Source organism: Notolepis coatsorum (genome assembly GCF_963971535.1).
Source record: "Notolepis coatsorum genome assembly, chromosome: 18".
Taxonomy (NCBI): domain Eukaryota; kingdom Metazoa; phylum Chordata; class Actinopteri; order Aulopiformes; family Paralepididae; genus Notolepis; species Notolepis coatsorum.
In genome coordinates, this window is record NC_140182.1 from 52,877,425 (window position 1) to 52,905,315 (window position 27,891).

A 27,891-nucleotide genomic window follows, 5' to 3' on the forward strand; every position below is an offset into this window, starting at 1 on the left:
CGCGGCGAAACTCGTATGACAATGAAACGAAAATGAAACGAAAGGTGTAACCGCCGCCTAAGCCATTCTGATTAGACTGTTTTGCTGACGTGAGTAAGGCACTGGTTATAGTCACCGCCCACAATCAACAATTCGCTCAACAACAGAGAAAGTGGAATTACTTCCTCAAACGTGTTGACGTGCGAGGGTGCCGACAGAGACAGCCGAGAACGAGCGAGCGAGAGAGAGGGCGAGAGAGAGATGGAGAGGGAGAGAGAGAGAGAGAGAGAGAGAGGGACACGAGCTTCTCTCTGGGAAACACACACGCATTTACACACACACACTGCGCAGCGCGGGGATGGGGCTTCTCCACTTGCATATCACTGTAAAAATATCTTTGACTCCCACGCGCGCCCCCGTATTCCGATCCGTGCAATAATATTCACAGGGGTATATATTGTCATTTGAAACAAGTTACCAATGCATTGTCCCGTGGGATTATGCCCCCCGCGGCGAAATTAATTAGTATCCCCCTCAATCCCTCTAAGCGCTTATGGACGGAGCCCAGCACAAAACAGCTTGACATCTTGAAGTGGAAAAATGCTGCTTTAGAGTACTTGATTAAAAATACTAAAATATATATTTTTTACAGATGTGTTCCATAGACTCACAGGAATTGTGTAAAGTTGCCCAAATAGTGAAAGGAATAGCAATGCATGTCCCCTTTAAGATCAATTGTCTCCACCTCTTCTTCAGTGTCTCCTAGCTGGCCAGAGGAGAGCACTCCTTTCAGCCAAAGCTCATTTAACTTGCATGTCATTTGTATTAATTGTTTTTACTATTAAAAAAACCTATTTTGATCAGAAGATCTGTCTACCATATAATCGATGAGTCCAGTTCCACCACAGCTCCAACTAGTGGACTCCGAGGTACACTACAGCCCAGGATAAGCCACAAGACCGAATGTAATACATCCTAATACATGATCTTCCAAAATAATAAAAAATAAAAAAAAATATGCAGGAATCGCGCTTTACTGGAATACACAAAACACGTTGTCGCGTTTATTGATCCAACGCTGGGTAGTGGAAACACATATTCCACGCTGTTCTGAGGGTGGGCAATGACTGGGATCGTCTCCGGTTACATGCCTGACAAGTGAAATGTGGATTCCGGACTATTTTTTTCCCATCCATTTCATTCAGTCCAATCCAATGGGTGCAATACCATCCAGAGAGACGATAGGGGGCAGTATTTTTCCTGTTCGAGCTCAGACAGATCCCCACTGGTAACGTGAGGCTAGATTGATGAAAAATGAATGGAAATCGATAATAAAAAAATAACGATTAAATAACGAGATTTCTCGTTCTTGGCACTCAACGCATGGCATGAACTAACGAGATTTCTCGTGGCTGGCACTCAAAGTGTTAAGACATTTTACAAGCAACTACTGTAAACAACACTTTATAGACAGAGAAAGATATTTTCAACTCTTCTGCATTTTTTTTTTATGCAAAGCACCTCATAGACCGTCAAAATCACTCACTCGCACCTCATAGACCTCCAAAATCAATCACTCACTCACTCACTCACTCACTCATTCACTCTAGTGGTCTGCAAGGGCCTTGAAATAAAGCCCGTGCCCAGCCCGAGCCTGTGAACTTCAGGCCCTGCCCGAAAATAAGCCCGACTGTAAATAATATTTTAAGCCCTAGCCCGCGTGAAAACCTGAAAAAAGAATTATTATTATTATTATAATTTTTTTTTATTTTTTTTTATTTTTTTTAAATATTCGAAACACGGTTTTATATGAACTTAATAAATAAACAAAAACGAAAATGTCCAATAGGTCTGCCTAAATAACGCATATCACGCTGAAAACTAAGAAGCATTTACATAGCCTGTTTCGCTCTTATTAGAATGCCGTCCCAGTGCTCGCTTATTAGACAGCCTCGTAAAACGTATTGAAGGCTATAGAATCTTCTTTGACACACACACACACACACACACACACACACACACACACACACACACACACACACACACACGACACAATAGCCTACTCAGTCACTATACAAACAAACAGAAAACAGAAATCAGATTTCGAGCAGAGCAACATAATGAAAGCACAACAAAACAGGGCAGCAGCACCCAGCAAATAATAAACATCAGACTCACCACTTCGCTGTTGACGTCAGCAACGCGTTGAACAACGTTAACAAAACTTCGCCAACCGGCTACATACATCCAAGAACAAATTAAAACGTTCGCCAACTGGCTATGTTCCAACACAACCAATGCCACTTTGGTCCGGTTCATTTGTTCATCAATCCACCTGAGGGTCATCACTGTTCTCCCTCGAGTTCTCCTCTGAGTTCTCCCTGCGCGCTGCGGTAATTACATCCAAATGTTTATCTGATGACAGCTTGCGCAAAAGAGAAAACAAATCTTAAGGAAAACGAAGGTTATCCTATAACCCTAGTTATATGAAGAAGAAAAAAAGCGAAAAAAAAAAAAAAAAAAACGGCGGTGCCCGGCCCGGCCGAGCCCGAATTATTTATTTAAAAATAAAGCCCTACCCAGCCCGAACCCGTCGGGTCGGGTAGGACCCCGTCGGGCTTGGGCAGGGTTGCAGTGCACTAATTCACTCACTCACTCCAGCCACTCTGCCCCTTGTGGCGGCTCACAGGCATAGCAGTTCATGAAAGACCAGTTCAATCTATGTGAGAATGCTTTGCATCTTTGCATCACCTTGTTACATAATAAACCCTCCTCTCCCTTGCTTTTGTGAATAACGTCCAGCTTGGTTTGTCTCTGCAGCTGCCAGTTTAAGCAGTGTGTCCTCCACCCCAGAGGACCAAGTGGTGAGTCAGCTCCAGATGCTCATGGACAACTGTCGCCACGGCAAGAGTTATTGCAAGCAGGTCCTCAGCCTCTATGAGCTCTCCAAGGTATATCAACAATGTTTTCTCAGACTATCCGTCCATCTTTTTGTTTGTCTGTATGTCACAAACGTAGACCAATCACAACTGATGATTTCTCTGATTTCACATGCTGAAACAGCTAGCCCAGCCAGTAGCCAGCAAGCTAGCTAGGTCTGAGCTGTCAGCAAGTCATGACAAGAATTCATACCATTCATGGAAATAAATGGGATAGAAATATGTCTGAAAAAGAAAAGAAAAACTATAATAATTGTGTCTTTGCCATATCCTCTTTGAGAATACATGTAGTTATGCATTGTGTGACTGAATGTTAGGTGAATGTTTGTCTCTACAAGTTGTCTTCTACAAAGGTTTTTCAAAATCATACAATGCAGGGATTCATCATAGTAGACTTTTCAGAAAGCTAATGTTACGCTAGCAGGCATTATGGTCGCTAGCATTGCACAAGGTTTGTAAACAGTGAATATGATCTAACAGTATGTTTCACATAAAGATTAGGTAGCTATCCAGCCGTCTAATCCCACCCGCCACCCGCCACCCCCCAGTTTTTCTTTTTTAAGTACTGCTTTGATTGATTGAAAATTGTATTAACAGATTGCAGAATGGGTACAATACAGTACAGCTCAATACACACAATTGTTAAGGGGATGCAGACCAGAGAAAGACTTTCGTCTTGTTTACATCAGGGTCCCCCATTTTCAATTCATCATAACATATATGACATACATGACATACAGATAGACAGTACTGTTACATCTAGACATTTATGACATACCAGATCTACAAATATACAGTACTGTTTGAGTACAAAAATAGTCTAGAAAGAGAGTACTGTATATACATTTGAGGGGGAAGAAACTGTACATTGGAGGAGGTTGGGTAGGTGGGGTGGCATGCCCAAAGTTAAGTTTAAGAAATTCCTTTTTTGCTGCCATTTTCTTTTATCTGCCATGTTTAAACATGGTGCGGTTACCCCTAACAGCCACAAGGTGCTAGTCTTCCATAGTATTATTGCTGATCAAAATGGCAAATGTCTTGACTCTTGATTTAATCCTTTACTCCCCAGGAGTTGCAGTGTTCTTTCAGTGAGATCTCTGCAGAGGAGCCCCAGGCGGTGCTGAGCAAGGTGCTGCTCTCCCAGCAGCCAGAGCGCTATAAGAAGGCCCAAGCCTTCATCAGCATCCAGGGCCTGCAACCAGACACTGTGGCCCAGCTAGTCTCCACCGCCGTAGTCAAAGACTTGCTGGCTGCCACCCACGAGCCACACCCTGGTGGTGAGACAGTTTTATTAGTGTATTATTTAGAGCTGGGCGATATGGGGGGTGGGGGGGGGGCGGGGGGGGGGATTTATAATACAATATTCAAAAGGACTTTTGCAATGTATATATACAGTACGTATGTCACAATATCTGCTTAGGTATGGAGAATCGCATGTTTGATAATCCAATCGATGTTTATAATTTTGTCTGCATGATAATGTGTGTGACACAGTATTAAACTGAACCCTGTTTAGTCAGAAAGATCAACTAATCTTTCCAGATGATTAATTAGGATATCATGGTCAATTGTGTCAAACGCTGCGCTTAGGTTTAAGAGGACAAGAATTGAGACCTTATTTGCATCAGTTTAGTCGCTAATTATTTTATATTTCATAAATAAATAGATCAATACAGTCTGTATTAACACATTGACTGCCAGCCATTGTACCCATCAAAGTACCCAGTCTGCCACCGTTGAAAGCCTATGGAGAAGCAGCGCCTCTACCACCTGAGACAGTTAAGGAAGTTCAGAGTATCGGGGAAGATACTCCAGTCCTTCTACTCAGGAGCTGTAGAGAGCATCTTGACCGGAAACATCACTGCCTGGTATGGAAACAGCACGGCACAGGACAAGAAGGCCCTACAGAGAGTGGTGCGCTCAGCCGAGCGTACCACGGGTATTGCGCTACCTACCCTGCAGGTTCTATACAACAAGAGGTGCAAATCCAGAGCCTGCAGAATAATGAAAGACCCCCACCACCCCAATAACAGCCTGTTCCAGCTGCTGAGGTCAGGCAGACGCCTGCGAACCCCAGCTACTAGGACGGAGAGGCTTAGGCTCAGCTTCTTCCCCCAGGCCATCAGAGCCTTGAACAATGAACATTGAGAGCCACAGAAACTGAACTATCCACACACAAGCACACACACGACACGCATGCTGAGCACGCTCACACACTAGCAGCCACTTTAACACTCATGCCGCACACACGCACACTTATGGCCAAGAGGAAAGGCCACTTTAAATTAGTATAACAACAGGAACAGTGTATTGCACTACTAAAGCTACCTAGCATGTCCTATAAGCTCTGTAAATACTATGTACAGATACCGAGATGTCACACCATGTTACCTGTTTATTGCACTGTTGTTTTTTTATTGGATTCTATTATATGTTGTACCACTGTATTTTTATTGGATTCTATTATATGTTGTACCACTGTATTGCACATCGTCGCGGGCAAGACCACCCGCATTTCATTGTATACTTGTATGCCGTGACAATTAAAACTCTTGACTTGACTTGACTTGACTTGACTTGACTTGAGATGTTTACCTTCTTTGCAGGGCTATAACTTTTTTAATTTTATTCTATATTGACATTACTATGGCCCATTCAACATCGATTATCTATCGTTCCGGATGTGGGAACGTTATATTTTTTCATTCATACATTGTTGTGTTAATACCGTCTTGAATATAAGTATGTTTTTAATCTTTTCTGCTATAATTCCAAAAACGCTAGTTATAGGCCCAAACGCATATGATAGATTATCGATTGCCGTTTCTTTCCTATACATGCTATATTAAAAAATTCAAATGTATATGATCGGGATACATTATGCTTCATCATGCGTGGAGGAAAGGGGGGGTGGGGGTCGTCTATAATTCCTTTATCGTCAGTAACGGCTTTATGTAGTATGGGTTGATATATTGATCAGACTGTTTGCAAACAAAGAAACGCACAATCGGGCTGAAAATAACGTTACTGTCCTCTTACCGTTCGCCGATGAGACTGGAAGAAAAATATCCCAATTATTTGACGCCGATCGCCTAGATCCATTTCCGGTTATAATGTGCAATAAACGCCGAAATCATATAGATTATTGCGTTATGGAAGCGATCCAAATGCACGCCAGTGTTTGTCTGTAGTCCCGTAGCAAGATATTACTGCCGGAGGGATTTCCTCGACGCACCGATCACAACTTCCGGTTTTGAGAGTGTAACTCGCCAGACCATCCACCAGGTGGCGGTATTGAGGCGTTGCAATCTCATTCAGGGTCCCGCTGCAGGGTCGGAGGTTGGCTGGATGAACTATGAATGCCATGGCGAAAAAATAAAATATTGATTTAAAAATATTGACGTTATTTTCATGATTATATCTCACAGGTCGAACAAACCTGAACATTATTGCCATATAATACAACGTATATTGTTTCTTTACCTTTCTGTGAATGTCAAAAAAATAAAAACATTGCAATCCGGTGAAAATGGCGGAGCTAATGACATTATACAAAAGTAACTGTACTTACAGTAGATTTCATTCACGGTATTTGCTGCCCTGTAACGGGCACCTGACTCAATTCAGATTTAACTCTGTCATTGGAAAGAGGAGATTTGGCCCAATCCATAGATGTATGATTTGGCCATAATAAGGTAATTTATATGCCTGCTATTCATATTTCAAATTCCGGTGTCCGGATGGCAAAATGCAGTACTGTATCTACAAAACCCCCTCTAAATCATCTACCCTTTATTAATTTGCTTAGATCTTTAGTACACTTGATCTCAAGAAGGTGCTGAATGAGCTCAGTGGCAATTTTTACGTCTAGTAAATGTTAGCATGGTGTTATTCACCGTCAAAGATAAAAAAAATATATATATATTATAATAATACGAAAAATAACATTCAAAAGTTATTTCACGCCAGATGGCTCCAATTTTGACAGGGGCTGGCGTGAGCTGGATAGTGTAGTTTTATGAAATTCGAAAGCCCTGGGTCTCTGTGTTAGCATGGTGTTATTCACCGTCAAAGATGAAAAAGATTATAATAATAATAAAGAAAATTGCTATTCTCCTTTGGTTCATTACAATTTACTCAAGCCTAGTAACAGACACAATATTTCTAACACTGGGAATACATTCCCTGAGATCCATAGATGTCCCTCTCCATGCTCCACAGCTTGCAGGATATCAGAGTGAGCTTTCTGTTTCAGTGGCAAAAACATTTGATGGTAACCAAATAAAAAAATTGCTTGTACATCGCTTATTAATATGTTCATTATCTTTTTTCAACCATGTCTGTAACATCAAGCTTGGCTGGTGTTGCCTTAAGCCATATTGGCTGGCTAAGCTGTCCTGTTTGAAATTGCTGTTTGAACTACTGACTTCATGTGTGTGTCCCCGTCCGTCCGTCCCCACAGCAGAGAAGCAGATGTACAGCCCAGCAGAGGGTAGAGAGGGCTTCCTCCAGTTGGCCAAACTGTGTGGTGACCCCAACCTAGTAGGCATCAAGCTGCTGGACCACATCTCCACTGTACCACTGAGTGAACTAGGCTGCAGTAGGTTACACTCACACACGCATTCACACACACACACACACGCGCACGCGCACACACACACACACACACACACACACACACACACACACACACACACACACACACACACACACACACACACACACACACCTACACACACACAACCTGAACTCTCACTGAATAAAACTAATAAATAGATAAACATATTTTACTAGTACTATTCCATCAGGTTATTTGTACTTTTTATTTGGCCCACAGGACATGAGTTTGACACATGTGTATTCAAGGAATACATCAACATTATGTTATTATGTTTATTGTGTTCTCCAGAGTCAGACAACACGATGGATTCCTCTCTGTAAGCTACTGTATAGCCTAGCTTAGCACACATGAATGGAAGTGGATATGGATCACTTGCCTAGCTCAGCACAATGTCATTTGTAAGACAAAGTACTCTTTTAAAACCCCCAAACATTTCTATGTTGAATAACAATTTGTATATATTAGCAGCATAGCAGCACCTCTAGACCTTTACCCTCATTGAGAACGCAATGATCTATGAATATGCACATTGGCAACAAGGCACCCACCATTGATATTTACCAAGAATTCTTATTAAGTGGTGTTATTCATCTAGCAGTGCCAAGCTTGAGTCAGCAGGATGCATGCTAAATCAGATCTGTTGGGTTCAACCGTTCTGCAGAGATCATTCACTTACCTTACAGATTAAATATATTGCATTTTCTTCCAAACAGGTTGAAGTAGTTTATTGGGGAGGTGATATCTGGTAAAACAAGATGTGGGGTGATATAGGATGGTGGTAATTTATTCATATAACACTGTACAATAACAATGTACACACTGTATATACATATATCTATATCTGTATACAGATATACTGTATCTACTAATTTATTTTTATAATCAAATATATTTGTGCCCTAATGATAAGGATAAGCGCTCAATGAAGAAACCCACTCCCATTGCCAAAATAAAGTCTAACATGGCTATAAATACCTACTATGGAACTACACACCCGAGGACACTTTACTAGTATAAAGCAAATTTTATATAAAGACTCATTCACACTCACACACATTCTACAGGTCAGTCTCTAATTCATTGTCAATGTAGCTGCCTTACTTCATACCTGATGGCATCACTGAGTCTTAATTGTTTAAAAACAAAACAAAAGATTCCACTCAATACAAGGTTGTATCCTGGTACCAGGCAAGCCTAGTCTTGTTCTATATATATAGGGAAGTGAACCAGTCATATGCTCATTGAAATGTGTTCAGTGATCTAATAAATAAAGATGGTGTCAAAGTGTATGAGGTGAATAAGTAATCCTTCTCGTTCTGTCTCCCTCTCCTCCAGCTGTGGAACTGTTGATTCTTTCCCACGACTGCTTCAGTCTGACCTGTAACATGGAGGGTATTGTCAGGGTGCTACAGGCGGCTCGGCACCTCAGCCACACTCACCTGGCCCACAGCGAACACGGCCTGCTGGTGAGGTCCCACTGAGTTCAGCAGAGCCCATAGTTCTTACTGTTACATTTGATTGATTTACAGGTTTATTGATGGAAATAACTACGGGCATCTGCCCCGTAGCTTCAGGTTTCTTTGGAAATAACTACTTTGGTAGTTCATGCCAAATAAAGTTGTTTTGAATTAGAGGTAGACTTAACCTTGTAATTAATACAAGTCTGTAGAACAGCATTGTTCTACTGTCACTCAGGACTACAGTGTGTTTGTATTGATGTTCAGTTTAGTCATTACTTACTTCTTACTAGGGATGGGTACCTTTCACATTTGAACCGATACCGGTACTGGTACCTGTGAATCGATACCGGTACCCAACGGTACCTTTTTTCTGTACTTTAGTCTCAAGAAATTTAATTTACCTACCCGAGTCGTGAAAAAAAATAATCCAAACTTCAAATAACTACAATTTCGACAGTTTTCGGCTTGCCATTGCTCCGACTGCTTTGTTGTTGAATCAAGTCAAATCCTAGGTAAGCATATATTGTGCGTGTGAACGTTGACATGAAAAGAAAAAAGTTAATTTATTTACATTTATTAAATCCCACGATATTATAATATATATATATTTGTTGTCTAAAAAGTAAAAATCAAGTCGGATTTTTTGTTTTGTTTGAGAAATGTAATTGAAATGTAGTTTCATTTTGATAACTGAATCACACTTGCCGTTACCATAGCAGTCCGATATTATGAACATTGATTGGATTATCTAAGGTGATTTTCAACTTCAACTTCAAATTACTTTATTTTCCTTTCGGAACTTCATTTGTGCAGTGGTTAAAAAACAAACATACAGTCACATACGGCCTCCACCAGACCTAGGTGTTCAGCAGTCTGATGGCGGTTGGCACGAAGCTACCTAAGCCCCTTTTGTTCAATGTTGCTCTGTATCGACGGCCTGAGGGCATTCGTTTGTGAAGGGTGTGTGTGTTGTCCTCAACTATTTGGGAGGCCTTTTTACCTGTCCATTTCTTGTGGATGCTGCTGAGTGGCTCCTGGTCCTTCCCATTGATCTTTCCGCTGATCTTAACGACCCTGTCGAGAGGTTTCCGGTTGATAGCACGCATCACTCCAAACCATGATGTGATGTTAAAGGACATTATCGATTCCACAAAGGAGTTGTAGAAAGCCTGCAGGATTGATGGTCGGACCTGAAGCTTCCTCATCTTCCTGAGGAAGAACAGTCGCTGTTGGCACTTAGAGTGGATGTTATCTGCGTTGGTCTTGAAGGTGAGCTTATGGTCGATGGTGGTGCCAAGATATTTGTACTCCTCAACGCGCTCTATTGTCTGGCCATTTATCTCCAGAGCCGGGGGAGTTGTGGGGTCATGCCTGAATTCCACCAGCATTTCCTTCGTTTTGCTGGGGTTTAGGTCCAGGAAGTTGTTCTTACACCACTCTGCGAACCTGTTCATTTCTCCAATGATGCGGTCATTTGAGTTGGTTGTGTCAACGATGACTGTGTCATCAGAGTATTTGATGAAAAGCATCTCAGGGTCTGAGCTGCTACAGTGGTCGGTATACAGAGTGAACAGGACTGGTGAGATGACAGATCCCTGTGGTGCCCCGGTGGATACAGTTCTGTTGGAGCTGTAGTTGCCGTTGAATCTAACGGTCTGGTGTCTATTTGTGAGGAAGGAGAGAATGAGCAGTATGAGGTGGGGGTTGACATTCATCCGGAGGAGTTTCTGTCCCATCAGATGAGGTTGCACAGTGTTGAATGCACTTGAGAAGTCCATGCATACCATCCTGACAAAGGACTTGGGTTTCTCCAGCTGTGTGTAGGTGTGATGCAGCAGGGCTATCATTGCATCATCCACACCTCTCTGCTGCTTGTATGCAAACTGGAGTGGATCTGTGTACCCACTAACCTCCCTCTGTAGCTGAGGTAGAATGAGCCTTTCAAAGCTCTTCATCACCAGATATGTTAAAGCTACAGGGCGGTAGTCATTATTGCAGGTGGGGTTACCTTTCTTAGGGACTGGGCAAATGATGGAGGACTTCCATATGATTGGTATGGAGTGTTCAGACAAGGATCGGATGTTGTAATTATATTGTTATGAAAAAGGTCCTTCTTAATATCATGATGATAGTTATTTTCCTCTATGTGGCCCAGCACTGTTTCAGAGTGACCCAGTGTGTAATGATAGTGTTTGTTGTTCCTTCAGGTGCGTCTCCTGACAGGCATTGGCAGATACAACGACATGACCTACATCTTTGATCTGCTCAATCAGAACCACCATTTTGAAATGCTGCTCAGGAAGAAGGTGGAATCGGTAAGACCAGGATACACACACACACACACACACACACACACACACACTCACTCACTCACTCACTCACTCACTCACTCACTCACTCACTCACTCACTCACTCACTCACTCACTCACTCACTCACTCACTCACTCACTCACTCACTCACTCACTCACTGACATACACACAGACATACACATACTCGCACATACATACACACACGCATATATGCACACACTCACACAAAACAAACATGCTATGGCATAGGCGTAGTTTTATATAGGGACATACCAAAAACATTGCAGAGTGAAAACTGTAGTTTTAATATTATAATTCACAACATCACCAGTCATGCAAAACTGAGCCTTTTTATCTATTGCAAAAGTGTAGGTTGACAGCTGCATCAAGAACCTGGCAGCATCCTATTATCAGGATCATCTGATGTTCTTTGCAGCTCAAAAAACATTATTTATGCTCAAAGCAGTGCAAAAATGTCTGCTTGTGCACTTCATACACTTGCATATTATTAGGTGTCCCTACCAAAGTTAAAACCAAACCTACACTGCTGTGCTATGGCTACAAGCTGATTTATTTCATCTACAAACATAATACTGTTCTGATAGCACAATATTGATGTAAGATGATTTTAAATGCATAGGTTTATAAAATAGTTGGAGCTAAATAAAGCACAGGCCGGAGACCTGTGTTGAGACCTTCTGATAGCAGGGTTGATTGAGTAGGACACCATGACTCAATGAGACCTTCTGATAGCAGGGTTGATTGAGTAGGACAACATGACTCAATGAGACCTTCTGATAGCAGGGTTGATTGAGTAGGACACCATGACTCAATGAGACCCTAAGCGGGGTTGATTGAACCACTCAAGTTCTGTACGACAAGTCAGCAGGAAGGCTACAAAATTTGCAGGTAACACTTTTCATCAAACAGTGCTGAAACTTGGGTGCTGCAGTATTGAGTGCATATACATAATACATATTAGTATAGTAGGAGGAGTGCATGGTAGTATAGGAGAGTAAGGTTAGTGTTTTTTTTGCATTTTGGATGAGTTGAAGAGGCTTTGTGGCGGTGGTCGGTAGACCAGCGAGCAGTGCATTGCAGTAGTCGAGACATGACTGTTTTACTCAATGCCCCTATCAGGGACAGGACCACACCCCTCTGCTTGGCATATAAGCAGGTGTGGTAGCTGTCTAGTAGCTGGTAGCTGGAGAGAGGTTGACAACCTGGCAAAGTGGTGCCAGGAGAACAACCTCTCCCTCAATGTGGAAAAAACTAAAGAGCTGGTCATAGACTACAGGAGAGGGGGAGAGAAGCTGGACCCCATCACCATCGACGGGGCTGCAGTGGAGAGAGTCGGCAGCTTTAAGTTTCTCAGTGTCCACATCACCGACAAACTCACCTGGGACGTCCACACAACTCATGTGGTAAAGAAGACCCAACAACGCCTCTACCACCTCAGGAGGCTGAAGAAGTTCGGCATGACACCCAAGATCCCGAAGGCGTTCTACAGAGGATATGTAAAAGGGATTATATTCAGACAGATGTGTATATATATACACGGTAAGAATAAATATATATATTAGTTGTGTCAATACGGTTAACATGGTATCAGTAGAGGAGTACACAGTAGCTGAGTCTAAAAAAAGAATCGCAAAACACAGGAGAGAGATGCTGGCCACTGGAGGAGGAACAGCGGGCTCAGGGTTGTCTGAGGTGTGTCAGCTGCTGTGTCCAAACATATCCAGCGTGTTTTCAGCAGTCGAATGCTGCGCTCAATGGTGGAACAAGTGCACTCATTGTAGGCCACCTCCTGCTCCGTCTGGGGGTTGGTGAGTGGGGTTCATCAACCAGAGGGTCAGGGCATATCCACAATCTCCTAATAAAACAAGTCATTATTCAGTATGTGGGAATTGGATGTATTGTGTGGCCAGTTATATGATTCCATCCACGACTCGCTGGCCGCGGGTGATGGATGGCTGTGATATACCCACACTGTCTCCTACATTAGCTCCCTCTGGAATTCCCCAGAGCCTAAAAAGCCCAAGGTGGACAGTACCTGGACGTGTGGTGACACAGGGTTTGAGGGTCAGGCTCCTCAGTGCTCGCACCAAGGCATTGCACAGCTCCATTAGGACAGGAAACCTGAAGTGTCCCACTAGGTACTCATCGCTCTCTGCTCCCTCCTCCCCTCCCTTTTAAATAGCGTGATTGATCACTGATTATCGGATGGCATGGTTCAATTTACATGATGGATGTTCAAGTCCACGTGCAAGTTAAAGGTTTTATTTGTCACATGCAACATCATACCACTGGCTCTAACAATGTGCACACTAAGCAAGGTACAATTAATTAAACCAACAATAAGAAAATAACAAACAAGATTGTATATGGACTATTAATACAAAAAGGCAAATATATAGCCTACTGTACATGAAAGGAATGGGATGTGCTGAGAGCAGAATGTAGATGTGTCCATTCTATTCCACTATAGCTACATTATATCCACTCGATTGAGTTTAGTTCTTATACATTTATTTATTTATTCATTTCCAGTGTTTGTGTAGTGCTTTTATTTATTTCAGGACATCACGATGCCTTGTTGAATCATGACTATGTAAATGTAAAACATAATTGTTAATGATACAGATATTCTCGTATTTATTATTATTATTATTATTATAATTATTTAAATCCGAGGATATCTGTAGAATCGATGTGAATGCCAATCATTAGAGAATCACCAATGATTTCTCACAAATGAAGCCCTTAAGAACAAGGGCGCACACCAATCTAGCCTACCTACGACTGCCTTTCTGCATTCTTAAATCCTGTTCTTAGCTAAGAACGAATCCCAGATAAGAAACCGTTCATGAATGCCAGAATTGTTCCGGAAACTTTGTAAGTCGAGTTAAATTAAGAAGAAATTTCTTTTTCGTAAGTGCGTTCATGAATGAGGTCCAATGAGTTAAGTGTAGAGAGGGGTGGGGGGCCTGGGGCCGTAGCCTTGGTTTTCACTTAGGTGTGAGTTAAGCTATTGTTTGGGGCAACCAAAAGGGATTTCTCAACACTCTCCCCAGTTTTATCCATTACTACTGGGCTGCATCTCATTACACATTGAACCGTATAGGACTTTCTACTTAAAAAATATCGATCCAATTCCAAAGTAACTACAAATTTAAAGCATGGTCTTTATTAGGACATATTAGCAACAATCATAATTATTCTCTCCCTCTCCCATTATGAATTGAAAATGGGGGACCCTGATGTAAACAAGACAACAGTCTTTCTCTGGTCTGCATCCCCTTAACAATTATGTGTATTGAGCCGTACTGTATTGTACCCATTCTGCAATCTGTTAATAACATTTTCAATCAATCAATCAATCCCTCTTGAAGGAAAGACTGAATGAGATGCTTGGCATCTAATAAAACTCAACATGTTTGTTTGCAGAACTCCTGCTTGAAGACTGCTCTGCTGGACTACATCAAGCGATGTCTGCCCGGCGACAGCGAGAAGTACAACATGGTGGCGCTGTGCTTCAGCATGCGCCGAGAGATCGGTGAAAATCACGAGCTCGCCGCCCGCACACAGCTGAAAATCATTGAGTCACAACCCTGGGGTGAGCTATGACTATGAGATAACAGATGTGACACACTAGGCTAATGTGATGGCAGTGTATGGAGGAGAGGGGGAACAGCTGCTGACAATGTGTAGGACTTTTCAATAACTTATGTATACATTAAAAATAGACCTGTGATATGGGCTTTAACTTTGACAGTCACTGTAGTCAATTTGGGATTTAACTTATCTTGATACAGTACAATAAAGGAATGAACATCTTGTTTTGTCTCTTATGTTAAAAGGTGTACTTATAAGACACAATGAGAATAACATATCCATACGAAGGTATGATGCCAAATATCATACAAATTACTACGGAAAAAATAGTAATACAGTTGGTCAGGGATAGGATACCATGTTTATAACCAGGATACTACTGTTATAACCAGGGGTAGGATACTGGATGGGAACATAGTTCCACGTGCATAGGGTGGATTTATTTTCAGAATATTTTTTTTTCTTAATCCTTGAAGTATCTATTTTAAGATTCTGCCAGGTAACAGGTTGAAATAATGTCCCACAGGTTTTATTTTTAACCATTTATTACACCTATCCTGAACCAGAACCTGAAAAAGAAGAAAACATAGAGAAAAATGTAAATATTTTCCCAATTTTGACCCAAGGAATTCAGTACAATTGTTATTTTTAAGATTCAAACACATCTTGATTCTATTTCAGGACAGAAAAGGCAAAAAACGCAGAAAATCTATTTTCCTTTTTTACCTAAATGTAATGCATTGGAAATTATAGATTTTAGGTTAATATTGGAAATAATATTGTAATACAGATTGTATCCATGCTGTTATGCCATAAATATTATAGTTTTGCGTAAACAAGGCAAGGTGGAATTCTACAGAGACACATGACACTTTTATTGTAACCGTTAAGTTATCAAACTAACGTGGAGCACGCTGAACTTCAACTTGATTGATTCTCAAGACTGCAACACTCCCAACTCCCAAGGTACATACCTTATCTCCTATAACCAGATAACGTACATATTAAAGGGATAGGCACCTAAATTGTCCAAGCCTTTTTGTCAAAGCCTTTTGTACATGTACATTTCAGATCAGTGAATAATAATCCCTATTACAATTTTTCATTGCATAATTTCATTTACCTATAATTAACACAACATAAGGATTCAGTGTCCTCCGATGACATCACCGACACACATACTCATATTCTTTTGTGTGCAAAATAAAACACCATTGTTGTTTGGGTTAAGTTTCCTTTAAATTCAATACATTTGTGACATAAGTGATAAGTGTTTAACTTGGTTCTTAACAGTCGTGACCCCTGAACTGAAGAGTGCCTTGATAAAGGTCCTGACTCTGCTGAAGGACGCTGCAGAGAGCTATTCTAAGGTACTATATCTTCCTTTGTGTTGTTTTCATGACCCCATGAGGTGAAAAATAACTTCTTACCTCATGTTCCTGTATGCAGCTACTGTATGTACTAATGTATGCCCCAAAAATGGACAATTTCTCTCATCATTGTATATCAAAATTATATTATTATTCTCTTCCTGGTAAATTGGCATCCACAAATATTCCATAGAAAACACCCATTTATCCTTTTTCATTCCATCCTGTAATCTGAATATCTTCACATTGGAGTGAAGGTTTACATCTATGTCTTGAGCTAATGATCAAATGAAGATTATCTCGATGTTAAAGCTGCACTACGCAGTTTAGGTAGAGAAATGTGTTTACATTTGTAGAGCTTGCTATTAGTTTACAAAACACATTTGTTATGTAATTCTTAGAATCATTCTACTGTATATATTTATTTTCTTTTTTATTTAACGTTTATTTAATCAGGAAAGTCACATTGAGATAAAAAATCGTTTTTTCAAGTGAGACCTGGTCAAGACAAGCTGCAGCAAAGGAATAAAAAAGTTACACATTAATACAAAAAACCACAACAAATTAAACAAATACACTAAACAATCAATATCAGAGCCAGAGGCAACCTAGCAGGGCAGGCAACAACAATAGGTAAATCAAAACAATGACAGACCATTGATTCAACCTTTAGTCCCTTCATGAGGCATTTAAAAGCATCCAGTGATACATAGTCACAGAGTTTCAGGTCATTTTGTAACATGTTCCAAGCCGAGGGAGCAGAATAACTAAATGCTCCCTTTCCCATTTCAGTACGAACATTGGGAACAGACAATAGGAGCAGACTTTGAGAACGTAAAAAAATAACTCTGAACACTGTGAACCAAACATAAGCCTAGACACTGTGAATCAAACATGAGCCTAGACACTGTGAACCAAACAAACCTGGACACTGTGAACCAAACATAAGCCTAGACACTGTGAACCAAACATAAGCATAGACACTGAACCAAACATAAACATAGACACTGTGAACCAAACATAAACCTGGACACTGTGAACCAAACATTATAATAATAATAATAATAATCTTCATTTACGTATATAGCACCTTTCATACACAGAGTGCAACTCAAAGTGCTTAACAGAGACACGTCTTCTTTAAACAAGTCAAAAAAAAAACAGTAAATCAAGAAAAAACAAGAATACCATAAGGTCCAAAAAAATTTAATAAACTCAAAATAAATAATAAATGCATGCATGCAACACTCCCAGACATACCCCACGCGAAGGTAAGGAAAAACTCACTAAAACCTAACAATAGGAAAGAATGCACCACAGGCAATGTGGAGGAGAGAAACCTTAGAAGGGCCAATTCAAGGGGGGATCTCCCTTCTTAGATGTCGGTGATATTAGTGTTGCATGTTGCATTAAAAACAGGCGAACAGTTGGTAAGCATGCACCCATGTGTGTAGTGAAACACAGATGAGTGCATGCAATAGCAACTGAACATTTTATAAGATTAAAGATAGAACTGATAGCGGCTCTAGTTGAGGCACAGGGGTGCGTCCTCCCGGGACGTTCTACACTCTGGTCATCACTCCGAGACAGCCGAAGACAGGGAGACAGGGGGCGACGCAGAGAGGGTCGCATCCTCCCGGTCATCACGGGACGTCGAACACTCCGGTCATCACTACGAGACAGCCGGAGATAGGGAGACAGGGGGGCACGCAGAGGGGGGTCGCATCCTGGGTGGGTGTCATCACGGGACGTCCAGCACTCCAGTCATCACTCCGGCCGGAGATAGGGAGACAGGGGGGCACGCAGAGGGGGGTCGCATCCTGGACACTGAACCAAACATAAGCCTAGAGTAGACACTGTGAACCAAACATAAACCTAGACACTGTGAATCAAACATAAGCCTGGACACTGTGAATCAAACATAAGCCTGGACGCTGTGAACCAAACATTTACATAGACACTGTGAACCAAACATAAACCTAGACACTGTGAACCAAACATTTACATAGACACTGTGAACCAAACATAAACCTAGACACTGTGAACCAAACATAAACCTAGACACTGTGAACCAAACATAAACCTGGACACTGTGAACCAAACATAAACCTGGACACTGTGAACCAAACATAAGCCTGGACACTGAACCAAACATAAGTCTAGACACTGTGAACCAAACATAAGTCTAGACACTGTGAACCAAATATAAGCCTGGACACTGTGAACCAAACATAAGCCTGGACACTGTGAACCAAACATAAACCTAGACACTTTGAACCAAATATAAGCCTGGACACTGTGAACCAAACATAAGCCTGGACACTGTGAACCAAACATAGTCTAGACACTGTGAACCAAATATAAGCCTGGACACTGTGAACCAAACATAAGCCTGGACACTGTGAACCAAACATAAACCTAGACACTTTGAACCAAACATAAGCCTGGACACTGTGAACCAAACATAAACCTAGACACTGTGAACCAAACATAAACCTAGACAATTTGAACCAAACATACGCCTGGACACTGTGAATCAAACATAAGCCTGGACACTGTGAACCAAACATAAGCCTAGACACTGTGAACCAAACATAAGTCTAGACACTGTGAACCAAACATAAACCTAGACACTGTGAACCAAACATAAACCTGGACACTGAACCAAACATAAGCCTGGACACTGTGAATCAAACACAAGCGTAGACACTGAGAACCAAACATAAGCCTAGAGTAGACACTGTGAACCAAACATAAACCTGGACACTGTAAACCAAACACAAGCCTAGAGTAGACACTGTGAACCAAACATAAACCTAGACACTTTGAACCAAACATACTCCTGGACACTGTGAATCAAACATAAGCCTGGACACTGTGAACCAAACATTTACATAGACACTGTGAACCAAACATAAGCCTGGACACTGAACCAAACATAAGCCTGAACACTGAACCAAACATAAGCCTGGACACTGAACCAAACATAAACCTGGACACTGTGAACCAAACATAAGCCTGGACACTGTGAACCAAACATAAGCCTGGACACTGAACCATACATAAGCCTGGACACTGTGAATCAAATAGCCTGGACACTGTGAATCAAACATAAACCTAGACACTGTGACCAAACATAAGCCTGGACACTGTGAACCAAACATAAACCTAGACACTGTGAACCAAACATAAACCTAGACACTGTGAACCAAACATAAACCTGGACACTGAACCAAACATAAGCCTGGACACTGTGAACCAAACATAAAGCTAGTGTTGGATTCTCCGGTAATCAGCCAATCTCATCTCGTCACCTGTGGTTATGTGAAGTTTTCTGTGTTGTGTTTATCTCTTATCGTACTGACTGATTCCCTCTATCCTACCCCGTGGATCCATTCGTTTCAAAAATAATTTGACACTGGCAACGTGATCTACTTCCTTAGATCGTGATGTTTATTTTCATAAACATAGCCTCGTACAAGATGTAAACAGTTCTGAAATGTCCTTGAAAAGACGTATAAAAAAAAAAAAAAAAAGCCTTTGAAGAAATTAAATTCATTATTCTAACGATTTATCTTCTGTTACCCCGCTCGGGGGTCGTGCGGCCTAGCTGTCCAAAAAGGCCTTCCCTGTTAGCCAAAGCTAGCGATGTCGTGGCATTCCCTTCCCCACCCCCGAGGGGAGGAGGGATCGTTTCAAAGTCTCTGTCAACGCGTCTGCTCGTCTCCGCCTCGTGTCTTATTCTAATTTGTCTTCTGAAGAACTCACAGCTCATAACGTCTTTCCCCTAGCAACCTGGGGGCCGCCCCCTTTTCCTCGTTACTAAATGACACGGTAGACATGGCAACGGCACGTTTGACCAAAATCACTATAGCAACGGTGATGTTGATATTACCGGCACCGCTTACCCAAAACAAAACGCTCTGCTGTGGTGGTAATGACCTCGGCACCTGATAAAGGCCCTGATCTGCACAGTCGCCCCCCCCCCCCCCCCCCCCCCCATCTCCAGGTCTCTGCCTGCTGCTCTGAAACACACACTCTCTCTCTATTGTCCTCCTCCTCTGAGATCTACGAGTAGATGCTGTCATCTACAGATATTTACATTATATACACATTGAAAAACAAGGCCATTCTATCACTAGACACTGTGAACCAAACATAAGCCTGGACACTGTGAACCAAACATAAACCTAGACACTGTGAATAAAACATAAACCTACCTAAGAGACACGATACTTGTGAAACAGCTTCCCGGGATTTGAGGACAGTTTGTTTATTCATTATTTGATTTGTTGTACTTTACCGAGTTAAACTACATAGTCACTAGTGTAACTTTAAGTCCTGTCTGAACAGCTTCATGTGGAAACCCATCAAATCACAGAATTGAATCAAACCTTGAATGCCATGTGTGTGTGTCTGTGTGTGTGCTGTCCTCAGGACTCATGTGTGCGTCAGGCTGCACGATGTGTGAAAATGGCTAAGCTGGTTACTCTCCAACTGCACTTCCTCAACCACGGACTGGACCAGCGTGTTGTTAACTTGCGCGCTTCGGAGCTGCTCAGCACCATGGTGGCTCTGCCTCGATGTTACCAGGTACACAGACATGAAGAACAAAACAGAAAAACACAAATGACACAAATGTTTTTTTATATACTTTCTTTCTCCTCTAACATGACTCGTTTTATAACACGTTTTCACATAAGGAATCCAGTGTTAATTAGGTATTTCCATGTTTCCAGCCCCAGACTGCTGTTTGATGGAGGGATGGAATGGGAATCAGTCCGGATACAATCTTATGAAAATTGGAGCCACAATACAATAATATTATGATTGTTAAAGCGGCAATGTGTCTTTTTCTTTGCATTTACATTTAGTAATTTAGCTGACGCTTTTATCCAAAGCGACGTACAAGTTCTTTGGTAACCAAATAAAAACAAGATTTGAATGTCTTGTTCAACACACAGACAGGTGGCTCATAATGAACAAATCATTTTATTTGACACTAATTTAGCCAAATAATCTACACACCGTAATAATAATAATAATAATAATATTCATGGCCGCCCTAGCATGTGGTCTCTTGCTCTACACGCTTGAGAACTTGATTCATCTTTTTCTGTAAAAGAACAAGACATTGTCGCTTTAATACTCTGTGATACCTTTGTATCACAGAGTCTGTATTGCAGTTAGATCCTGCAATATATTGCAATTAATCACTATATTTAAAATCTGAAGTAATATCCTTCATGGAAAAAAAAGTATTGTTAAGTTGAATATTTTCTTCATTCTCAAAGAACATTATTATTGTGTCATCATTATTAGTCTTTCAGTATTAAAAAGGTGCTGTTGAAAAATATCACAATAGTTCCATTGTCATATCTATATAATATTGCAGGCCCTCCTGTTAGTAGCTACTTGCTTGCATGCAAGCCATTCTATTTACATTTTGAAGCTCTAGTAACATACCGGTAATAAGCATGGTAATAGAGCTGTTTTGAAAATAATCACTCACACTACTGTAGCATTGCAAACAAATGCTAACAGAATTTTATTTTTTTATTTATCAAAACACCAGTTGGTAATCGATTATTTATTTATTTAGGTGAGGATACACTTTTACGGATCCTTAACACTTTGAATGCCCAAACCGAGATATCTCTGGTTTACCCCCCGCGGGTTGAATGCCCATAACGAGAATATTCGTTTTTTCTCGTTTTTTTATTTATTAGCGATCTGAATTCATATTTCATCAACCGAGTCTACCGTTGGTAAATCAGCCACCCCAGGCGCTCAGATGTGAAAAAAGTGCCCCCTATCGTCTCCCAGATGGTAATTCACCCTTTTGGATTGGACTCAATGAAAATGCATGAGAAAAAAAACCCGGACTCCACATTTTACTTCTCACGCATGTAACCGGAGCCGATCAGCTTCATGCTGGACCCTCAGCACAGCGTGGTTACTGTGTTTTACAGTATACGCGTGGGATCAATAAAAGGATCGATTTTTGGAATGGCTATCAGGAATTGGAATAATCCATTTGGATACCATCTGATCTCAGGTAAGGAATCTATTTTACCAGTCTTAGGATAATCAGACCCGTTTTCACGGAGATATAAGCTTTTCCACTATAATGTGATATGGCTGTTTGACTGTAAGAGCGATCAGGAACTGAGAGAATCGATTTTCAGCGCGCGGCACCAGCGTGCACACATACACATATACTATCGATAATCTAGCGCTTATTTTAAAACGATTCATAAATAGGCAGAAAAATTACAACGTTCTAGAAGACTAAATCCCATCCAAGCATAAAGGAATGGGTAGCCCCACCACCAATAAGAAATGGCAATGGAGACATGTTTTAAATGTTTAAAATTCTCTAGGGTCATTGACTGAGGTCATGATTCAAGGACTAATAATAGACAAGCTATTCATTCTGATTTACAATGGGTTTTCCATTTACAATCAAACTATGCAATAATGTTGTGTGAATTGTAAACAAATATGGGACTTTACCCTTCCCTTTTTAACTCCCATCTGTCCCTCGCCAGGCCTTTGTGCTGTCTGAAGCCTATGACTCCAGTCCGGACTGGGCTGAGATCTTGTACCAGAAGGTTATTCTTAATGGGGACTTTGCATATCTTAAGGAACTGAGATTGCACAGACCGCTTACCGCTAGCCTGTTTGAAGATATATCCAAAAAGTAAGTAGCCTATCGGTCATGATGTTGAAGGTTTTTTTATGTAGAAAATTGTTATTTGGTCATTGTTAACTGTCCATGCATTATACATCATAAAGTAGGGCTGGGAAATATATTGGTATATATACAGTATAGTATATACCATTTATTGTCAATTTGTGTTAATATTATGTTGTGTTGTATTATGGAATGATGATGCAACATTTTTAGATTTTAGATACAAAAAGTCAAATTTCCCAGTATGATACTGTATCACACTTTCTATTACCATGCAGTCCAATATGATGAACATCACTTGGATTATCTAACGTAATTTTCACATAGCATTACCTAAGCAGATATTGAAGTATATATTGATATATAATTTTTTTTTTACCCTTAAGTCATTTCCCATGTTCTGAATCATTTTGTTGTTTCCTACAGACTAACCCACCACAACAAGCCAGCGAGCAGCGCCGGTCATAACCTGAAGAGGGCTCTACAGCACTGTGATGATGTTTACACCCACTACAAGTTAGCATATGAGCACAAGTTCTTTGACGTGGCAAACATCCTTCTGCAAGACTCCAAAACCAGCAGCTATTTAAATGACAGGCTAGGGAGCTAAATTTCATATTTGCATTCTTTCAAATACTGCAAAAAATTTTACCTGTCTTTCTCTTTTTTTAAACATTAAACATTTACAGTTGGTCAAATCAAATGACTCTAATATGCTGCCATAAATGTCTACAGGTGTACTGTGTTGTTTATTTTGTTGGTGATGTTTTGAATCAAAGGCCACAGGATTGCTGTTGTAACACAAGTGGAGCACTTGTCTAAATGTTCATCTGTCAAGCGGTTCCTCTGGGGGGGTAAAGATGTTGCCACCATGGCTGAAGAGCCGTTCAACAGGTGCACTCGAGGGTAACATGGTGTTGGATTTGAGGAAGACCCTCTTCTCTTGGAAAGTCATTAAAGTCTCTTACTTGTCTCCTCTAGATATTTCCGGAATTCATCAGCAATACCACCTTTGACATTGGAGTTTTCAGGTCCAAAACTGAAGACAGTCCACTATTTGAGCCGTAAACACCTTAAAATAGGGTTTTATGTGAATGAAAACTATTTACAGCACTTGGATTGGGTGGCTTCTTTTGTCAGGAAGGGTCTGGTATATGGAGGGGAGTGACCGTGGTGTTAATTATGCTGGAGTCACAGGAGAATATGAGATCCAGGAAGCTGCCAGCTTTGTGGGTGGGAGGCATGACAGTGGGAGTCAGGTCAAAGGATTGTAGGAGAGAGACCACTGTGGCAAACTGGGACGAGTCAGGCAGGTTGAAGTCACCCTTTAGGACAGGGGTTCTCAAACTTTTTTCTACCACGACCCCATTTTATTTAGGATATTTTTTGGCGACCCCACACACATTGAGCGCCGGGGGTTGTGCCCATCAAAGTACCCAGTCTGCCACTGTTGAAAGCCTATGGAGATGTTTACCTTCTTTGCAGGGCTCTAACTTTTTACATTTTATTGCTATATTGACATTACTATGGCCCATTCAACATCGATTAACTATCGTTCAGGATGTGGGAACGTTATATTTTTTCATTCATACATTGTTGTGTTAACACTTTGAATGCCAGCCACGACATAACACGTGTTAGCAGCCCGCCCCCTGAATGCCCAGCACGATAATTAGCGTGAATTTTTTTTTATTGGCGATCTGAATTCATATTTCATCAACCGAGTCTACCGTTGGGAAACCAGCCCCACCAGGCGCTCAGATGTGAAAAAAGCGCCCCCTATCGTCTCCCAGATGGTAATGCACCCTTTTGGAATGGACTCAATGGAAATGGATGAGAAAGAAAAACTCCGGAATCCACATTTGACTTCTCACGCATGTACCCCGAGCCGCTTGGAGTCATTGTGGACCATCAGAACAGCGTGTAATATGTCTTTACAGTACGTAGCATTGGATCAATAAAAGGATTGATTTTTGGAATGGCGATCAGGAATTGGAATAATCTTTTTGGATACCATCTGATCTCAGGTAAGGAATCTATTTTACCAGTCTTAGGATAATCAGACCTGTTTTCACGGAGATATAAGCTTTTCCCCTATGTGTGATATGGCTGTTTGGCTGTGCGAGCGATCAGGAACTAAGATAATCGGTTTTCAGCTCGCGGCACCAGCGTGCATACGTACACATATACTATCGATAATCTAGCGTTTATTTGAAAACTATTCATAAATAGGCCGAAAAATGACAACGTTCTAGAATATTCCAGTACAGGGCGTTTATCACGGAATCTTTTTATTTTTCGTGAAAACGAGGGCTTTTCAAAATGCTATAATAAAACGGAAATTAACCGATAAAAAAACAATCCACTTCGACAATGTTGACTGGAAAATTTGTCATTGATAAGCGATGGGCAGATTAGACACATAGCCATAATTTAAAACATAGATTAGGCGATATTACGCTAACATTGAAGTGGTTGATGGGCATTCAAGGGGGTAAAAAGGAAAACACGGCCGGCTCTGAAAGTGTTAATAGCGTCGAGAATATAAGTATGTTTTTAATCTTTTCTGCTGTAATTCCAAAAACAGTAGTTATAGGCCCTGAAGTATATGATAGATTATCGATTGGCGTTTCTTTCCTATACACGCTATATTAAAAAATTCAAATGTATATGATCGGTATACATTATGCTTCATCATGCGTGAAGGAAAGGGGGGGGGGGTCGTTTATAATTCTTTGATCGTCAGTAACGGCTTTATTTAGTATGGGTTGATATATTGATCAGATGGTTTGCAGTGAAATGAATAAACAATCGAGCTGAAAATAAAGTTACTGTCCTCTTACCGTTCGCCGATGAGACTGGAGGAAAAAGATCCCAATTATTTGACGCCGATCTCCTAGATCCATTTCCGGTTTGTATGGCACAATAAACGCCGAAATCATATAGATTATTAAGTTTAGAAAGCGATCCAAATGCACTATAGTGTTTGTCTGGATCCACGTAACAAGATATCACTGCCGGAGGGATTTCCTCGACGCACCGATCGGCATTTCCGGTTTTGGCTAGAGTGTAACTCACCCGACCATCCACCAGGCGGCGGTATTGAGGCGTTGCAATCTCATACAGGGTCCCGCTGCAGTCCGGAGGTTGGCTGGATGAATTATGAATGCCATGGCGAAATTTTTTTATATTGATCCCAAAAACGGCGTAAGTCGTTCTTGGCGTTCAACGCATGGCGGGCAAAAACGGCGTAACTCGTTCTTGGCGACCAATGTGTTAATGTATAGCGTAAATTCAAACATGTAAATAAGGAATATCAAAATAAAAGCACACATTGTTGAACTTGATCATGCATATTTATTAGAAAATGAAATTACAGCACTATGTTATCAATGAAATTAATGAATATTATCAACAAAAGCAACGGAATTCCTGTATACACATTAATAAAACGAGGCATATTTTGTCAATATGTTGCCAGAACAAAAGAAAATGTGTTCAAATGCGCTTTTCAAGAATAAAAAAAAAAAAACAAGGCTTAACTCATTGGGCGCCATACCCGAGATAAGTCGGGTTATCTCGCCATGCGTTGAGCGCCATACAGAGATTTCTCGGGTTTTGATCCTTTGATATTTTTCCTCTGATCCCCGTTCTAAACCATCATCCGGATCATGTGTCCCTGGCTTGTTTGCCTACGTTGGAATTGCAACGCCGATCGGATCTCACCAGGTGGCAGTATCGCCTACCTTTTGAACTCAGAAAGAAATGGATCAGGAGAGGCAATGAATGAACTGGACTATCAAGACTCACTCTGAGGGGGAGGAGCTCTTCCAAAGCAATTGCTAGCAGATCTGCTCGCCTCAAAACCTATTATAAGGGCTTGAATTTACTTTACTAATAAAACAACAAACATATAAAGCCCTGAGGAGGCTGAAAACCAGCTAGAACTTAGTTGATGCGTCTGTGGCTCGTGCTGGATACTCGTCTGGTCTAAATATTAAATGTCCACAAGGTCTGTTGCAATAATACCCCCAGTGGGTTTATTTGACCACATAATTACCAATATGCACAATTTGCATGTAATATATAAAGTAAACAATAGTACCTTCAAATGAACAAACACGACAAACTACAAACAAAACGAGGTCCATGAAACGATGACAACGACGACGTACGACGGTCAAAAACTGTTGGCTCTCGCCGGTAACCAAACACACCTGTGGCTCATCAGTCCCATTAGTCCCATTATTATTAATTCACATCAAAGTCCTCACTTTTACTTTCAGAGCACTCCACGGTCAGGCCCCTATCTACATCACTGAACTCATCCATCCCTACACCAACACCCGCTCACTCAGATCTGCCGATCAGCACCTCCTGGTGGTCCCAAGGTCCAGGCTCAAAACAAGGGGTGATCGAGCCTTCGAGGTGACTGCACCAAGGCTCTGGAATGCTCTCCCCCTGGACCTGCGAACTGCCCACTCAGAAAACTCTTTTAAAAAAAACAGCTAAAAACACATATGTTTAGACAGGCCTTTGGTCATATATAGGCACCCTTTTTGTCCTCACTGTTCCTATAGTTTTTAATTAGTGACTGATGATTTTATTTAAATTATTTTATTCTATTATTTTATTTGCTTTCACTGTTTTTAACTGCTGTCTGTTGTCATTTATTTCTGATTTTAGTTTTTATATGCTAGCTGTAGTGTAAAGCACCCTGTGCATTCGTGCTGTGAAGGGTGCTATATAAATAAAGGTAATTCATTACCCATTAACTCATTCAGCGCCGGGACTTAGTCAGCCCCCGTTCTAGCACTACCACGCTTTAAAAGATAGGAGTGCGTCACCTTGTTTGTAGAGCTATAACTATATTCTATATTATAGCTGGATACAAT

The 27,891-nt window shown here is 41.1% G+C and overlaps 1 protein-coding gene across 3 annotated transcripts in view; it reads left to right on the forward strand.

Moving 5' to 3' along the window:
• spg11 (SPG11 vesicle trafficking associated, spatacsin) overlaps window positions 1-23,720 on the forward strand; it is a 165,635-nt gene extending 141,915 nt beyond the window's left edge. Inside the window, exons 31-40 of one of the 3 annotated variants that reach the window (XM_084334705.1) lie at window positions 2,800-2,930; window positions 3,988-4,195; window positions 7,381-7,518; window positions 8,875-9,005; window positions 11,207-11,314; window positions 14,762-14,930; window positions 16,223-16,299; window positions 20,737-20,892; window positions 22,851-23,002; window positions 23,423-23,720. In XM_084334705.1, coding sequence (XP_084190831.1) covers window positions 2,800-2,930; window positions 3,988-4,195; window positions 7,381-7,518; window positions 8,875-9,005; window positions 11,207-11,314; window positions 14,762-14,930; window positions 16,223-16,299; window positions 20,737-20,892; window positions 22,851-23,002; window positions 23,423-23,606 — 1,454 coding nt within the window. In that variant the 3' untranslated portion in view covers window positions 23,607-23,720. Of the gene's footprint in view, window positions 1-2,799; window positions 2,931-3,987; window positions 4,196-4,584; window positions 4,620-7,380; window positions 7,519-8,874; window positions 9,006-11,206; window positions 11,315-14,761; window positions 14,931-16,222; window positions 16,300-20,736; window positions 20,893-22,850; window positions 23,003-23,422 lie in introns of those variants that run through there. The other 2 variants (XM_084334706.1, XM_084334707.1) reach the window with 2 other exon arrangements.
• The last annotated feature ends 4,171 nt before the right edge of the window (window positions 23,721-27,891 follow it).